We start from the raw sequence: 16,844 nt of genomic DNA, 5'->3' as shown, positions 1-16,844 counted from the left end.
TGTAAATATTCTCAGTATACATAAAGAAAAGGTACATTCATTAAGAATCAATCATAACGTGCAACACTTAATGATAGTCATAGGGTACAATCAGCAATCAAATCATACTAGGAAACAGTCAAGTGGGAGGGGATGGGTGATAAGCAGCGGTGAGAAATTAACAGTAATACACTTAGTGTACACTTTGTAAATAGTTGAACAGTGTTGAGGGAATTATTTGTTTAGCAGAGTGATGGCTTTCGGGGAAAAACTGCTCTTGCGTCTAGTTCTGGTGTGCAGTGCTCCATAGCGTCGTTTTGAGGGAAGGAGTTGAAACAGTTTATGTCTGGGATGTGAGGGGTCTGACAATATTTTCACAGCCCTCTTTTTGACTTGTGCAGTATACAGGTCCTCAATTGAAGGCAGGTGGGTAGTAATTGTTTTTTCTGCAGTCCTAATTACTCTATGGAGTCTGTGTCTGTCCTATTGGGTTGCAGAACCAAACCAGACAGTTATAGAGGTGCAGATGATGGACTCAGTAATTCCAATGTAGAACTGGATCAGCAGCTCCTTGGGCAGTTTGAGCTTTCTGAGTTGGAGCAGTCAGTCAATCCACCCTCCCCCACCCCCAGCCAAGCAGCAGAGCCTGGCGGGTGAGACTCAATCTGATCTCAAGGGGGCGCACAACGTAGCATGGCGCAAATAGAAGCCGCCATGTAATGGACAGGTTGTAATGGACTCCTCTCCAGACCAAGGTACGCTTGTCTTTCCTTGGGGAGGGGAAGGGGTTGGTCTGTGCCAGTCCTCCCAGATAGGTCACAGGCTCACAGGCTGGTTCACAACCGGCCCACCTCGCTTTCCAATAGGGGGTTTTCTCCCTATAGGCACCACCCTTCCAGACCTCCTGGGATCTGCCTTCAGGAAGCAAAGCTCCCCTCCCCCCCCCTCCCCCCAGCTCTGGCCCCCTTTGACCGGCAGGCCTGCTCCTTGCCCTTTCGGAGGCTCTGAATTCCTGGGGAGGGTCGAGGATGGGCCCGCAACAGACCTTGGGCGACCTCAGTGAGGCTCAGCGGCGGCAGATGGGGGGAGTCCCAGGACTAAACTGGGAGGTGTGCCAAGGTCCCTTCAGAAAACCACAGCCAGCCGGGATAATGCCACAGATGGAGCTGGTGCAGCTCACGAGGGCGCCCCCGAGTCTTTGTCACCTGCTGCCTTTGCCTGGGGAGTCCTTTGGCAGCGGGGTGGGGTGTGTGTGTGTGTGTGTGTGTGTGTGCCTGGCTGGAGCCTCCTGGGCTTCTCCGCTCTGGAGGTTTGGTGTGTTTGTGTGGGTGTGGGCAGCTTTTTTTCTCCTGCTGGGAAAAGGTTCCTGGTGCTGCACAAACAAGCCCTTGGGTGCCCAGAGGCAGTGGCTGGTTGCCAGTCTCCACAGGGGCAACATGGCGGCTTCTGAGTGGGTCTGCTTGCTGTGGGCTTTGGACAGGAGGAGGAGGAGGAGGAGGCTGGTCCCTGGAGCTCTAGCAGCCAGGGTGGGGAGGCCTCCCGCGTCCTGCCTGGGGGAGGCCCAAGTGAAAGCCGGTGCGTCTGCTGCACGCAGGGTGCCCCTTTTCAGAGCTCCGGCCTGGGCTGCCCACCTGCCCAGGTGGCGGATGAGCCCTGGGCCGCTCTGCTCCTCCCACCCCTGTGCTGACCAGTGTCTCTGGCCCTCCCCCACCACGAGGAGCCCCGTGCCTTCCTCGGCTGACCTGCCCTTATACAGCCCTGGCTCTTCTTGGCACCTTCCTGGGACTCTGCTGGGTGAGGAAATCCTGTTTCCTCCAGTGGAAAATGCAGCTCAGAGTCTCTCTGAGGATTTCTTGTGCCCCTCCCTGGAAAGGAATGGAGGCTGCCCAGGGCGGGGGACGGGGGACGGGGGCTCAGAGAAACAGCTTGGATTGGTATGCCCCTCAGCCCAGCCCCAGGGCCCCAACACTAAGAGGGGTTGGGCCAGCAAATCTCCCTGGGGAGTCTCCCGTCCCCCCCCCGCTCGCTTGTCTTTGAGATCCTGAGGACTAGAAGTCTTTTCATCCGATTGCCAGAGAGTCAGGCAGCTGAGGATCCTGCCTTGTGGGCTGCTGCTGCTGCTGCTGCTGCTGCTGCTGCTCCCACTTCTCCCTGGAGGGGACAGTTGGAGGACCGCTACCGTGGGGAAGGGTTGCAGGCAGGCAGCGTCTTTTCCTGCAAAGGCATTTTTCTCCTTAAAAGGAAAGTGTTGGCCGGCCAGGAGGGGAAGGAGGCAGGCCCTAGTACAGCCGGCTGAGGCGCGGCCGGTCTCGGTGGCTGGCTGTGCCACATCTGGCGTGCCACAGATGACATTGCTGAAGACGACAATGGCGGCCTCTGTGCTTGGCCAGGGAGCCTCAGAGGAGCAGCTGTCTTACAGAATCCTAGACCGCATGAGTGAGCAGGACCAAGGAGGTCATCTAGTCCAACCCCTGCCCAGTACAGGAAGGAATCCAGAGAATGTGGGGCTGGCCATCCAGAGGGGAACTTGACCGCAGTTTTAGGCAGACTGTTCCTCTGAGGAGCAGCTTCCATCAGTCCGACTCCTCTCTTTTAATTTTATTGTTTTACTTAAATAAGTTCTCTGGTTGCCCATCTACAGCACGATTAAAAGCAACTGTTGGAAACAAGGATCCCCGTTGTCCCGCGGCGAGTGGCCCTGCTGCTCTCTGGCCCCCTCTCTGACCCCCGGCTTTCTCTTCTGCAGGCCAGACAGGCTGCCCTCTCTAACGCCCCCCCCCCACTCCTGGGAGCTGTCCCCTTTAAAACGTGGTGCCCAGGACTATTTGGCACTGGCAGTTTCATCTCACCGGCGTTGAGACTGAAACGGGCACTTTCCACAGTATGAATGCCCCCGCGATCATTTTTGCCTTCACTAGCTGCTGCCGCCCCTCATGGCCTTCTCCTGTGCGGTGGGTGGTCCCCTCGTTGTCCTCGGCCCTTCTCCCAAGGCAGGTTCCCCAGGCATTGCCCCACATGAGGAGCTTGTGCCTGATTGGCACCAACCTGTCTGATTTGCTCCAACATTGAAGTCCATTGGAGGCCATTTTGTCCTCTGAGCTGTTTTCTGTCACTCCCAGACAGCCTTTTTGTTTGGCCTCTGGATCATTTGTAAAGAATCTGAGCGGCCCAGGGAGGGTGCAGTGTGTGTATGTGTGTTCCTGCTACGCCTCCCTGCAGGGATGGACCATTAGTAGGAATGGGGGGGGGGTGTAGGGTTCAAGCGCACGTTGGCCCTTTGGCCTGCAGCTGTTCTTCTGTAGTCTGTCTTGATCCAGCTGTAGGCAGAACATTGTGTCTGTGGCTTGTTTTATAGAAGGTGGGACAGAGTTGTTCAGATTATTGGAAAGGAGAAGGTTTAAATTGCAAAGCAGTGGCTGAGACCTCAGGGGGCCACATTTGGGGCTCCTGAGTCGTGGCAAAGCAAGCTCCATGGAGCAAACCCTTGGGGTGAGCTGGCCAAGGGCCTGGCAGCCCTGCGCCCCCTCCCCCCACATATGAAGCCGGCTGCCATCCTCTTCACTTCTCTCTGGGGCTTGGTTAGAACCCTCCTGGTTACTCCCCTCCCTCCTTTGGGTTGGGGCTCTGCCTGCAGCAGCCCTGGCACTGGGTTGCTCTGGCTGCTCCCTTTCGGGCATGTTTTCCCTTCTCCAGAGGGCCACACTGGCTGGGAGTCCCCTTCCTGGGGGGTGCTGGATCCTTCTCTTTAGTTGAAGACCTCCAGGGCTCCCGGTTGCCAGGAGGTGGGTTGGGGCTGTGGATGGTTTATTTCAGGCTGCTCTGACACCTCAAGCGCCCTGGGCTCCATCCTGATGAAGTGCAGCTGCCCCTCCCTGGGTCCCGTGGGAGCTGCTGCCAGAGACACCCCGGCTTCCCTTGTCTTCTGCAGTGTGCTGTTGCCTTCTGGGCTTGGGGTTCAGGCACCGGCTTGAGTCAAGTGTTCCCTGAGAGGTCCCCAAGGGGGGGGAGAAACCCAAATGGAGCTCACCCCCTCCCGTCTTGATGGCCAATGAGAGCAAGGTGGCTGTGCTGCACTTTGGGCTGGAAGGTGGTTCAGATGCTGCTTCTCTCAATGGGGATGAGACAGCGAGGAGTCCTGCCCACCTTGGCAGGAGATGCCCTGGCACACCTGGGTGGGAGGAGCAACTGGGCTCCCAGCCCTCAGTGGGGAAAGCGGCTGGCAGGTGGCTGGCTTGGTGGCCTCTGTGAGGGCCGCAGGTGCACCTCCTTCCCCCGAAGCGCCCTCTGAGATTCAGCGAGGGCACGTGGGCTTCCCTCCAGGGCTGGTGCTCTGTGCCGGCTTCTTTCGCGAGGTGCCTTCCTTGCTGCTGGAACGGGAGGAGGACAGACAGGTGCTCTCTGGGAAGCCTTCGGCAGGGCCCTTGGCCATGGATGTGGGGGGCTTGTGGTCGCAGATCCAGCAAAAGCGCTCTCTGATTCCTTCTGGGTACCACTTGTTCCACCATGAGGTGAGCTGGAGGGGAGGGGGCAGGAGGGCGGGTGCCGTGGTGCCTCGGGCCTTGCTCCGCCTGCCTTGGGAAGGGCCCCCTCTGGCATTAGTGCCGGTTCTCTGGAGAGAGTGGGGGGATGCCCCCCTCACTCTCCCTTTACAAGTTGTGGCTTCCCTTTAAGGGGTGCCCCCTTGCTTCACCCTTCCGCGCCCTGGGAGCTTTCTGAAGGAATGAAGGTGCCAGGTGCAGCCTCCTCATTGACTGGGCCACCCACCGATTCCCACAGAAGCTGGGCAGGGATGGGGGCGTTTGGCCGTTGGGGTGGGTGGATGCCTCCGTGGCCTTTCCTGCTCCAGGATCCAGGAAAGAGAAGGATGTCAGGGACCGCTATTCGACCTGGCAGGGAGGGCATGCTGCAGAGGCCCACAGCTGATGGGTGCCAGGAGGCAGGCCTGCTCTGCCTTGGCGTCCACCCCATGGAAGCCTCCCCACTGTAGTTGGGTTGCTCTGCCCCTGCTAATAGCAATAGACTTACGGTACTTACCGCTTCACAGTGCTTGACAACACTCGCCAAGTAGTTTACGGTGTCCGCGTGTTGCCCCCAACCCTCTGGGCCCTCGTGTACCCATCTCAGAAGGAGGGCAGGCTGAGTCAACCTGGAGCTGGTCAGAATCAAACTGCTGGCAATCAGCAGAATTAGCCTGCAGGACTCAGGAAGTCCCTCAAGACCCGGTTCTGTCAGCAGGGTTGGGGGGGGGGGGTTCCTAGGGAACCCGTCCCATTTTTAGGTGTCTCCCCTAATGTGGGTGATAAGGGTTGCTATATTGTTTACAATGCTGTCCATATTTTTAATGTTTAATAACTATCCATATTTTTATAATGATAGTTTTACTTGACTCCGTCACTCCTGGTGAGATGGGCGGCTGTGTGTCCCGGTGCAGAGGAAAGTGGAATGGGTACTCAGAGATGGCAGTGGCCTATGGGGAGCCAGGAGGGAAAAGTGGGTGGGGGGCAACAGGGAGGCGGGGGTGGGTGGAAAGCAGGCCCCTGGCAGCCTGGGAAAGGGGAGCTCTGCCTGGCCATCCCGTCCGTCCGACTGCTGGGCTAGGCTCCCGTGTCTCAGCGGGGCTGTTCTGTGCCTGTGGCAGGCAGGTGACGGTGCCCGCGTGGCAGAGATGGAGAACGCCCTGACGGCTCGGGACCGGGTGGGAGTCCAGGACTTTGTCCTGCTGGAAAACTTCACCAGCGAAGCAGCTTTCATCGAGAACCTGCGCAGGCGGTTCAAGGAGAACCTCATCTATGTGAGTCTGGTAGCCAACCTTATTCATTTTTCATTGATTCATTTATTCAATTCTGTAGCTGCCCACCTCAGTCAATGACCATTCAAAAATACATTGCAATTAAAAATATTACAAACATTTTAAAACAATAAAAACACGAAAAACATCCAGAGGAGCAAGATACTTGACCAGTGAGCAATACAGCCAGGAAAGGCATTCGCGGCCTCAGGCTCATGGGATCAGAGGCAGGCCTTTGGGGACTGACAGAAGGCTAACTGGGCCAGGCCCGCTTTAGCCTCCAAAGGGAGAGGGTTCCACAGAGCATCTGGCTTGGCCTAGTGGGCGGGGGGGGGGGCCTCCTTCCTGGGGCTTTGGCAGCCCCCAAGTGAAAACTCTCCCTTGGGTGCCTGGGATGGTCTCCTCGCACTGGGATCAAGGTAAGAGACACCCGGCTCCAGGGAGCCCCCTTGCTCTGGGTGGCCCGGTGGCTGCTTAGGCTGGTCAGGGCTGGGGGCCAGCGGCCCAGTGGGAAACTCTTCCTGGGCTTGTGGGGGACGGGACACTTCTTGGAGAAGACGGTCCACTGCAGGTGCTGGGTTACAATGGAAGCTGCTGCTGGAGGGGAGCCAAAATATCCTTGTGGCTCCCGGATCACGTAAGGAAAGGAGACAGGATTTTGGTCCTCGGGCCAAATTGGGGGGCTGTGGGCCCCCTTGAAAGGAGCCCCACTGAGCCAGGGCACCTGCTGCCCCCTCCTGACCCTCCCCCCCCCCGGACTGGCTTCCTCTTCAGACATACATTGGCTCGGTTCTGGTCTCGGTGAACCCGTACAAGGACCTGGAGATCTACAGCAAGCAGCACATGAACCGTTACCGTGGCGTCAGCTTCTACGAAGTCTCTCCTCACCTGTGGGTACCTGAACAGGCGTGAAGCTATCCCCACCCCTTTCCTCCTCCACTGCACTGCCAAGCCCAGCGAATGGTGCAGAAGGGCATTTGCACCCCTCGGCCGAGCAGCTCAGCAGGAACGATGGGGAGAGAGGCCCCCGTTTGGAGAGGAGGGTGGGCAGCGCCTGGCGGAAGGCTTCAGGTCAAGAGGGCAAGGGGAGCTGCGTTGGGGGGGACGAGCGCTCTCCTTCCTGCTGCTTCAGGATTGGCCCCACTGGGCCTGGTGGGAGCCAAACCCTGCCGGGCTATCCTGCCAGTTCTGGGCTGCTGCCCCTGCCAGCCCTTTGTGGCAGAGAGGCCTGGAGGTGCTCCTGCCCTTTGGTGGGATTGCCAAGTCCGGGGGGGTGGGCATTTGAGCGAGTAGCCCTCAGACTACAGCCGGAGCCTCATGTGCTCCTGGGGGAGAGCAGCACAGGCAGCCTCTTGCCCTCCCTCCCTCCGCAGCTACGCCATCGCTGACAACGCCTACCGCTCGCTGCGGACGGAGAGGAAGGACCAGTGCATCCTCATCTCGGGGGAGAGCGGGGCAGGCAAGACGGAGGCCACCAAGAAGATCTTGCAGTACTATGCAGTCACCTGCCCTGCAAGCGAGCAGGTGGAGACAGTGAAGGACAGGCTGCTGCAGTCCAACCCGGTCCTTGAGGTACCCCCGCAGCTCGCTGAGGAATGGGGGTGCTGGTCTTGCTTTGGGGGTGTAGAGGCCAGCCTAAATCTTGACCTCCTCGGTGGCATGTGCAAGGCAGGAGCTGGCAGCCCCAACAGCTCAAGAAAGTGCTCCCTGGAGGGAACCGTGGCCCTTCTCCTCCTGGTCTCCAGGCTGGGGGAAGAAGAATGGCTTTGCGCTCCTCCCCTCTCCTCTTCCAGGGAGCCAGGCAGCATGTAGCACTGGGGCTTCTGGCTGGGAGGAGGGCCTGGGTCTTTGGGGGGGGGGGCTGCAAGGTTCCCACCTGGATTTTTCTGCTTTGTGCTGTGACAGGCTTTTGGAAACGCCAAGACTCTGCGCAATGACAACTCCAGCCGGTTTGGGAAATACATGGACGTCCAGTTTGATTACAAGGTGTGCAAGTGGACGAGGGCTCTGGGCTGACAGCTAAGAAGGGGGGAGGGAATTCCGGCCTTTTGCTCGGGGGGGGGGGCATATGCCCACCGACTCTGGTTCCCGTCCCTGAAGGGCTCCCTGCCCACCCCTCCTGCTGCTGCTGCTGCTTGGGCTGACCGTTGGGACCCCTGCAGCCCCACCCCTGGGGCCTCTCGCCAGCAGCAGCGCCCCCATTCCTTCTCTTGGGTTGCCTAGGGGGCTCCCATTGGGGGCCACATCCTGAACTACCTCTTGGAGAAGTCTCGGGTGGTGCACCAGAATCACGGCGAGAGGAACTTCCACATCTTCTACCAGCTGCTGGAGGGCGGGGAGGAAGACCTGCTGCGAAGGCTGGGGCTGGAGAAGAGCCCCCACCAGTACCAGTTTCTGGTCAAGGTAAAGGGAGCCGTGGGTGGGGGGGGGGGCCCCTCTCTCCCCTGCAGGGCTGCTGCCCCCCCTGCCCCCCGGGCTCTTTGCAGCCTCAGCCACCTCAAACCACGCTGGTGGCGGTCATGCGGCTCCCAGGGGAGTGGGCTTAGCGTGTCTCCTGGTCTCGCCTTGCTTGCCCAACATGCGGCCACCCATGTACTGTGGGGAGGGGGGAGAGGGAATCAGGGATCTGTTCTTCAGGAGCCCGTTCTGCCCCCTTTACACGCAGGGCCAGTGCGCCAAGGTTGCCTCCATCAACGACAAAAGCGACTGGAAGGTGGTGCGCAGGGCACTGTCCGTCATCAACTTCAGCGACAGTGAAGTCGAGGTGAGAGGGCTGGCCCTGCCTCCCTCCCTCCCTCCCTCTGCTGGGAGAAGCTTCTCCTAGGGGCGGGGCTGGATTCACAGGGCTTTTCCTTCCTTTCCCAGGATCTGCTGAGTATCATTGCAAGCGTGTTGCACTTGGGGAATGTGCAATTTACAACCGACGAACACGGCAGTGCGCAAGTGACCACAGAAAACCAGATCAAATACTTGGCCAGGGTGAGTGGCGGGATCTGTTCCAGGCCTCCGTTTTATCCATGATGAAAAAATACACGGGAAGTGAAATGTACCAACTGCCTTTGGAAGCGCTTTCAAATATATTTTGCAATTTAATGTATTCTGTTTACTGAGGCCATCCCTGGTTCAGCTGAGGTTGGCTTCGGAGGCGAGTGCGGGTCGTCTGCGCTCAGCCAGCACTGCCCTTCGTTTGCCCACCACTTGCAGAGGGCCGAGTGGGTGGGTGGCCAGATCGCCCCTGGAGCAGCCCAGCCACAGCAGGCCCCCTTCAGCTACTGGTGGACCTTCTCTGCCCAAAACCCAGCCCTGCGACACGGGCGCAGGAGGGACTGGCCGGTGCGCTCACACTTCCTTTCTTCCTTGGCTTGAAGCTCCTGGGCCTGGAGAATTCAGTGCTGCAGGAGGCTCTGACCCACAAGAAGATCATTGCAAAGGGGGAGCAGGTGAGAGGAGAGTTGCCAGCAGGACGATGGTGGGGGGGCAGGGGGTAGCCGGGCAGTCCCCCTGGGGACCATCTCTAGGTCCCGAGGGTCCTGGTCCTCGTAGCGAGAGCTCAGTGAGGGGACCGGTGGCGCCTCTCCTTCTTCTTCCTCTTCCTTGCAGCTGATCAGCCCTCTCAGCCTGGAACAGGCCTCCTACGCTCGCGACGCTCTGGCCAAAGCCGTGTACGGACGCACCTTCTCCTGGCTGGTGGGCAAGATAAACAAGTCCTTGGCCTACAAGGTGAGTTGGTCTCTGGCCTTTGCCGGGGACGCGGCCAGGTGCATGCAGGGCCCGCAGTTTCCCCACAAGGGAGCTCTTGCCTCGGGGCTTCTTCCTCATAGCCAGGGCTCACCTGTCATTGGTTCTGAACTGGGAAAGGAGATGAGAGAAAGTGGGGTTGTGTTTCAACATCCCCATGAAGCAGCCAAATGTCCCAGGAAGGAAACAGGATACCCACCGGCTGCAAGGACGTTGCTTTGCTAGCATGCAGGTGCCTGGAATGGCAAGGATAAGCCCCCCCCCTGCAGGTGTTGTGGGCCACGGCTGTGTGGCCCAGAAGGAGCCTCCAGGGAGTGGCAGACTTTCCCTGGCAAGGTGACCCTTGACCGTGGGTGAGAGGAGCTGCACTGCCTCCATCGGGTGGGGTAGGTGGCCCAGGGAGGCTTGGCACAGGTGCCCATTGTCTCTTCCCTGTGCAAGAGAAGCTGGTGCTGCTCCTGCAACCAAGCCAAAAGGTCGAGGACTCGCCCGTGAGGAAGGAAGAGCGCCCACCGCAGTTGGTTACCAGAGCAGCCACCCACGCGGTGAATGGGAGAGCTGTGCCAGGTGTGCCCTGAGGAGGAAGAGCTTAGACGGGGACCCTTATTTGGGCAGCAGCCCCTTTTTCCAGAAGGGGGAGGTTGATGGCCGTCCTGATGCAGCCTCCCAGGTTTCCCCACTGGAAGGGCTGCCTCGTCTCCAGCCCTGGGCAGGCTGGGTTTCCAAAGACAAACCGACACTTCACAATGAGTCACCAAGCAAGGAGGCCACGGGCTGTCTTGGGCATTGCATGGGCCACGTGGGCTGGTCAGGAAGGGTCCCGTGGTGCAGAAAGGCCAATGGGGGTTGGGAAAACGTCTTTGTCTGGCACGCAGGGAATTTTTCTGAAATGCTCTGGACTTTCTGGCAGCTCCCCTTTCTTGGGTCATGGGGTGCTTTTCAGTGATTTCCAGGCGAGCCCCCAAAGGGGTTTCTTAGGCAGCTCACACTCTGGAGGAGATGCCCTCTTTCCTGGGCAGTCCCCTTGGTTCCTTTGTCCCCCTGAGGAGCAGGCCTGCCTGCCTGCCTGCCTGCCTGCCTACCTGCCCGTAACAAAACAAAAAGGCCCGCTGGGTGTGTTTTACCCAGCCGCAGGTGTGCCAAAAACAGCTGCCTGGAGGCCAGTCGGGAAGGCTCCGGCGTTGCTTTTGCTGCCCAGCGACTGGTTCTGCCTGGGAGGCGAGTTGCATTTGGTGAATCTATAAGCCTCCTTTGCTGCATTGTTTGCTGTAGCTAGTTTTCTCCTCCTCTCGTCTTTTTATGCTGCTTTCGTGGATTTGAATGGGAAGATGTATTTATTTAAGTCGGAAGAACAAGAAACAAGTCATAGACATCCAAACAATTCCCAAAAGCTTGGGTAAAAAACATGTTATTTAAGGTACTCAGCTGTAAACCGCCATGAGTTCTCGCCCTGCCTTAGGCTCAAAGCCAGCCGGGTGACCCGGGCCAGTCATTTCCCCTCAGCCCTAGAGAGGAGGCCATGGCAAACTACTTCTGAAGAACTTTGCCAAGTAACTGCCCAGGCTTGTCCAGGCATTCTCAAGGAGGCAACATTGACTCAAGGGCACCTCCCCCCACCCCGAGGGAAATGAAATGAAGGAGATGCAGCTTCTCCCCTGGTTCAAGCCTTTGAGGCGCTCCAGAGGAGCCCTTGGCGTGCCAGAGGCTTACCGGTTCTGGAAACGCTGGTCCTCGGGCAAAGCCGCCAGCTGCTGTTCTGATTCTCCCCGGCGGCTGCTTTCCCCTGTGCTGCTCTTTTTCCTCTGGGGGGGACCAGCCGGTGTTTTCCTTCTTCTCATCAGAGTGCTGCAAACTCTGAGGGGGCTGCCCTGTTGTCCTCTCTTCCCTGGGCTGCGTCAGGCAAGGCACGACTGGTAATTTGAAATGGATCCCCTGCCGAGGGGGTAGGTGCGCCCAGTCGTTTTGGTGCAGAATCCGGCACGCGACCCTGTCGTGCGAAATGCCGGCCTCTGCTGTGTTCCTGCAGCTGGGCAACTGCCCGCCGGCCTGGGGCCCAGCCTTCTGCAGCTTCCTCTCCTCCCTGCCTTTGCTCTGACTGGCTCTCCCAAGGCTTCCCCTCTCCTGGCCAGGAGCTCTCCGGGTGGGTCCGATTCCCTGGAGGGGAAGCAGCTTCCCACAGATCCCGGGTAGCCCAGGATCCCAAGCCGTGGGGGCTGCTAGGCGCACCTGCTGCTTTAAGGAACCATTGCTTCCCCCTCCTGGGCTTTTCTCCCTCAAGCGGCTTTTGCCGGGTTTTATATGTTATTTTGACTTTTCTGGGAGGGGGTCTTGCTTTAACTGCGTTGCTTGATTATGGTCACTCGGTGGTTTTGTCCTTCCTCCATCTTGCTGACTGCGAGCCTCAACTATTGTCAATTGCTGGGATAAATCTCTCCAGAAATGCTGGTTCCTGCCTGACTCAGTTGGATTAAGGGCAGGAGCTGCAGGCGGTGCCTTGCGGCTCTTGGGCTAATCCCAAAGGTGCTTTTTCAGGAGGCAACTGGACTTCCTGGTTTTTCTTTGAAGGCATTTCGTCTTCTCGTCCAAGAAGCTTCTTCAGCTCTGACTGGAGGGTGGGGAAGGGAAGGACCATCCAGTCAGAACTGAAGAAGCTTCTTGGATGAGAAGCGAAAAGCCTTCAGAGAAACACAAGGAAGTCCACTTGCCATTTTAAGAAGCACCTGTGGGTCAACCGTGACGGAGGATCTCCGTAGAGAAGCGGTGTCCACTGGGCGGCAGCTGCAGTCGTCTCGGGGGCTCAGGCAGGGCCCTCTGTTGCTGGCCTGGGCAGCAGCTGCACTCGAAAAAGGCACTCGGGCTGCCCGTGCTTGCCGAGAAGGCCCATTCACAGGGATCAGAGAGTGGCCAGGCTTGTCTTGGGATCGATGGGCTTGGGGCTCCGAGTGCGGACATCGCCTGGCACTTAACAGCCTCAACATAAAAGCGGAAGAAACAGGAGAGTTGTTACAACGTCCCCTGTAACGAATCACGGGGTCCGTCAAGCGAGGCGCTGTTCCTCTGGGGGTGGGGGGAAGTGCTGGGCTATAGGGCCCCTGGTTTTCTGTGTGCGTGTGTGTGCGTGCGTGCTGGCAGGACTGCCTGGGCTGCTGCTGCTGCTGCTGCTGCTCCTCCCTTGGAGGAGGAGGAGGAGGAGGACGACGACGACCCCTTTCGCAGGCCAGACCTGAGGAGGGAGGAGGGGCCGCTTTTCCTCCCTCAGATCTCCAGAAGGGGAGAGCTCAGGGGTCCCCACCATCTTTATTCTCTGCCTTCTTTCCTAGGAGACGGAGGCCCTGGGGTGGAGGAAAAGCTCGACAGTGCTGGGACTGCTGGATATTTATGGATTCGAGGTTTTCCAGCACAACAGGTGCGTTTCCGGGCACCTTGGGCATCCCCACTCTGGCTGGGAACTCTGCCTGACACGCAGGGGTGGCTCTCAGGCTCCCTAGCAGCTCTGCAGAGTCCACAGCCCCCTGCTTGTGGAGATACAGAGCTGTGCTTCGGGGGATGCCTTTCCGAGGATCTTGTGCTGCACGAGGGGTTTGCGGAGCTGGCCTGAGCATCCCTCTGTGTGTGTGTGTGTGTGTGTGTGTTGCCCTGGGTCAGCCCTCCCAGAGCGCCCTCTGCTTCTTCCTTGCAGCTTTGAGCAATTCTGCATCAATTACTGCAATGAGAAACTGCAGCAGCTCTTCATAGAGCTCACCCTGAAATCTGAGCAAGAGGAGTACGAAGCCGAGGGCATCGCGGTAAGAGCCCCCTCCCCGCCCACATTGACCCCCAGGTGGGAGAGCCTCGCAGGAGGACCAAGCTGGCCTGCCTTCAGGCTGCGGAAGTCAGGGGGTGGATGGGGCAGCTCAGGGGGGCTGGGGCTGGGGAGGGAGCTGCCCCCCCATAACCTACAGGGCACTTGGGCTGAATCGGATCTCTCTTTGTGAAACGGCAGTGGGAGCCAGTGCAGTATTTCAACAACAAGATCATCTGTGACTTGGTGGAAGAAAAGTTCAAAGGCATAATTTCCATTTTGGTAAGTCCTCCTCAGAGAAGCGGAAGAACCCACCCAGTCGGAGGAGGCAGGGTGGCCTTCCCTGGGCCTTTTCACCACCTGCCCCACAAGCACCAGGCCCACTTCTGAGGCTGTGCTGGTGGCCTGTTGGAGCTAGGGAGCACACATCTGGGGAGCTGTCCCCCTTCTGGCCTTCTGCCAACACGGGCTGCTCATGCGTAAAGCAGCCGAGGGGAGGCGCCCCGACCTCCAGCTGGCACCCTAGATGATAGGGTCAAGATCCTGACACCAGAGGGATCTTGACAGACTGGAACCCTGGGCCCTCTCTAACAACATGAAATTCAACGTAGAGAAAAGTAAAGTCTTGTGGTTAGGCAAGAAAAACCCAAAGGACACACATAGACTGGGTGAAACCAGGCTTAATAGCAGCACCTGTTAGTGGACAATCAGCTAAAGAGGAGCCAGGCGTGTGCAGCAACAGCAGCCAAAAAAGCCAAGGCAAATCCTAAGTTGCATTAACAGAGGGACACAGTCGAGATCAAGGGAGGCACTAATCCTGCTCTAGAAAGCCTTAGTAAGGCCACACCTAGAAGTCCTGCATCCAGTTTTGGTCACCACACTATAAAAAAAGATGGTGAGAGTCTAGAAAAAGTGCAGAGAAGAGCGACAAAGAGGATTAGGGGACTGGAGGCTAAAAAACACGATGTACGGTTGCAGGAACTGGCCTGGCTAGTCTAGGGAAGAGAAGGATCAAGGATGATATGATAGCAGTCTTCCAATATCTGAGGGGCTGCCCTAGAGAGGAGGAAGAGGTCAAGCTAATCCCCCAAGCCCCTGAAGGCCAGGCAAGTAATAATGGGTGGAAACCAAACAAGGAGAGATTCAACCTGGAAATGGGGAGAAATTTTCTGACAGGGAGAACAATCAACCCATGGAACAGAAGCTGCCATTGGTCAGAAATGGTGTAGGGTCTCCTGCTTGGGAGGTGGGTTGGACTAGATGATCCACAGGGTCGCTTCCAACTCTGTTAATCTGTACCTCCCTCCCTCCCCCTCCTCCCTCGGCGTCGTCTGCAGGACGAGGAGTGCCTGCGGCCCGGGGAGGCCACAGATACGACCTTTCTGGAGAAGCTAGAGGAGACCATTAAGAGCCACCCCCATTTCCTCACGTGAGTCCAGGAAGAGGAGGGGAGGCAGGGTTTTCAGACCAAGGGTGGGTCTTTTGTGCTTGGCCTTTGATTTGATTCTCGCCTACAGTATGGACAGCTTACAAAATTCAAACATGAACAACGCACAAAAAATTAAAAAAATAAAACAGCCACAGGAGCTTGAAAAGACGAAGTGCTCTCTGTGGGAGAGGCCGGTCCATTCAGGAGTTTTATAGGCTCCACCCCAACCCCCTCTGACCCCCCCCCCCAGGGCCAGCTGGCAAAGCTGGGGTCCTCAGGCCTTTCTTCTTGTAACCGTGGCACCCCAGAGGGGAGGGTGGGGCAGCCCCTCGGAAGGTGCTCTCCAAAGCAACAGGAGAACCCGAAGCCTTCGGCATTAAGATGGCCCTGACCATTAGAACACCTTCCCTCCAGAAGGTGCGGATGCTCCAATACTGGAAGTTCTTAAGACGAGATTGGATCACCATTTGTCTGATATGGCAGGGGGTTGGACTAGAAGTCCTCCAAGGTCCCTTCCAACTCTATTACTCTGTTACCCTATTGTTGACCCCCTCTTTTTGCCAGGGGGTTCCCTCCCCTCCCCCAGGTTCTTGGCTGAACCAGTCTGGCCAAGCTGCGGGTGCGATCCTGACCTTCTGCCGTGCTTTCTCCATAGCCACAAGCTGGCCGATGCCAAGACCCGGAAGTCGTTGGGGCGGGAAGAGTTCCGCCTGCTGCACTACGCCGGGGAAGTCACTTACAGCGTGGCAGGTCAGCCTCCCTGCAGCCCCGCAGGGCTGTGTCCCCTCCTCGCCCGGCCTCCGCCCAGGTGGCCTCCCTGCTGCTCACCTTGTGGGTTTCTGACCTTCTTCCCCAGGTTTCTTGGATAAGAACAATGACCTGCTCTTCCGGAACCTCAAGGAGGTGAGTCTGGGGAGGTGCTCTGGCCGGGGGGACAACCCCCAGAAAGACGCAATCTCCCATGGTCTGGTTTGCTGCCCTGGCAGGCGATGTGCGACTCGGAGAACCCCATCATCACCCAGTGCTTTGACAGGACGGAGCTGACCGGCAAGAAGAGACCCGAGACGGTGAGGCCTAGGAGAGGGGCTCCTCGTCCCCCCTGCCGTCCCCTTGGGGGAGCCCCCCACCAACTTCTCTGGCCCGTCTCGCCTTTCAGGCCATCACCCAGTTTAAGAACAGCCTCTTGAAGCTGATGGAGATCCTCATGTCCAAGGAGCCCTCCTACGTCCGCTGCATCAAGCCAAATCACGCCAAGCAGGCTGGTAGGTGGGAGGGGCTCTTCCCAGTCAGCAGGGGTCCCCAAACACACGCCCCCCCCCCCCGACGTTCTGCATTGGAGCCCAGGCTGAGGATGGACACTCCTGTGGGGAGAAGGGCTGCCCCTGGCATCCCTGCCTGGTTCTCCTCTGCGTCATGCACGTTGGCCGCTTGGCCCACCGGGGCCTAAAGCATGCCCGAGGTTGGGGCTCGGCTGCCCAGCCCCTCCATTCTAAGCTGGTGGGGGAGAAGGATGGCTGCCTGTCTTGAACTGGCTCTGGACTCCAAGGAGGATTCCATATTTTCCCAGGCAATTTTGATGAAGTTTTGATTCGGCACCAAGTGAAATACTTGGGCTTGATGGAGAACCTCAGAGTGCGCAGGGCTGGCTTTGCATATCGGCGGAAATACGAGGTTTTTCTGCAAAGGTACAGCACTAAGACAGGTGTCCGGGCTTTGCTTCCAGGGCCTTTAGAAGGCACAAACGGGTGGGTACAGTCTAGCGAGGAATAAAGGGATCTTCATTGGCTGCCCAGTCTGTGCCCTGGCATCCCTCCCCCTCTTGTGCCCAAGGTGCCAACCCCCAAGTCTCTTCTGCCCAGGCTAGTTCAGTGGCCATCGTAGCAGCAGGCCTTTTGAAGCCATTCTTTCCCTCTCCTGCATCCTATGAGCCACCTGGCCTTTCCTCTCTGACCAGGTACAAATCTCTGTGTCCTGAAACGTGGCCCACCTGGAATGGGAAGCCTCAGGAGGGAGTGGCAGCCCTCCTGAAACACCTGGGCTTCAAGCAGGAAGAGTACAAGCTGGGCAGGTAACGGTTTGACAATGGGAGTTGCTCTCTGTCTGCGGAAGCAAAAGGGGGCTCTTCTCTC

General features: G+C 58.1%; 1 protein-coding gene across 5 annotated transcripts in view; it reads left to right on the top strand.

Annotated features, from left to right (window-relative positions):
* MYO1C (myosin IC) overlaps positions 1-16,844 on the top strand; it is a 36,178-nt gene that overhangs the window by 5,866 nt on the left and 13,468 nt on the right. For 4 of the 5 annotated variants that reach the window (XM_026688944.2, XM_087955452.1, XM_087955461.1 and 1 more), the window contains 19 exons: positions 5,618-5,770; positions 6,542-6,657; positions 7,141-7,339; positions 7,673-7,753; positions 7,991-8,170; positions 8,433-8,531; positions 8,633-8,746; positions 9,136-9,207; positions 9,368-9,487; positions 12,826-12,911; positions 13,185-13,290; positions 13,488-13,568; positions 14,624-14,715; positions 15,371-15,465; positions 15,572-15,618; positions 15,702-15,782; positions 15,872-15,977; positions 16,283-16,400; positions 16,670-16,783. In XM_026688944.2, coding sequence (XP_026544729.1) covers positions 5,645-5,770; positions 6,542-6,657; positions 7,141-7,339; positions 7,673-7,753; positions 7,991-8,170; positions 8,433-8,531; positions 8,633-8,746; positions 9,136-9,207; positions 9,368-9,487; positions 12,826-12,911; positions 13,185-13,290; positions 13,488-13,568; positions 14,624-14,715; positions 15,371-15,465; positions 15,572-15,618; positions 15,702-15,782; positions 15,872-15,977; positions 16,283-16,400; positions 16,670-16,783 — 2,033 coding nt within the window. In that variant the 5' untranslated portion in view covers positions 5,618-5,644. Of the gene's footprint in view, positions 1-4,077; positions 4,488-5,617; positions 5,771-6,541; positions 6,658-7,140; positions 7,340-7,672; positions 7,754-7,990; positions 8,171-8,432; positions 8,532-8,632; positions 8,747-9,135; positions 9,208-9,367; positions 9,488-12,825; positions 12,912-13,184; positions 13,291-13,487; positions 13,569-14,623; positions 14,716-15,370; positions 15,466-15,571; positions 15,619-15,701; positions 15,783-15,871; positions 15,978-16,282; positions 16,401-16,669; positions 16,784-16,844 lie in introns of those variants that run through there. The other variant, XM_087955446.1, reaches the window with a different exon arrangement.

The sequence above is a fragment of the Notechis scutatus genome, chromosome 1 (genome assembly GCF_049901735.1).
Source record: "Notechis scutatus isolate UNSWTSFEM ecotype Mainland chromosome 1, rNotScu1.2, whole genome shotgun sequence".
In the NCBI taxonomy this organism is placed as follows: Eukaryota; Metazoa; Chordata; class Lepidosauria; order Squamata; family Elapidae; genus Notechis; species Notechis scutatus.
Note: the sequence above shows the minus strand (reverse complement) of the source record. Positions and strands in the feature narration are given on the sequence as shown.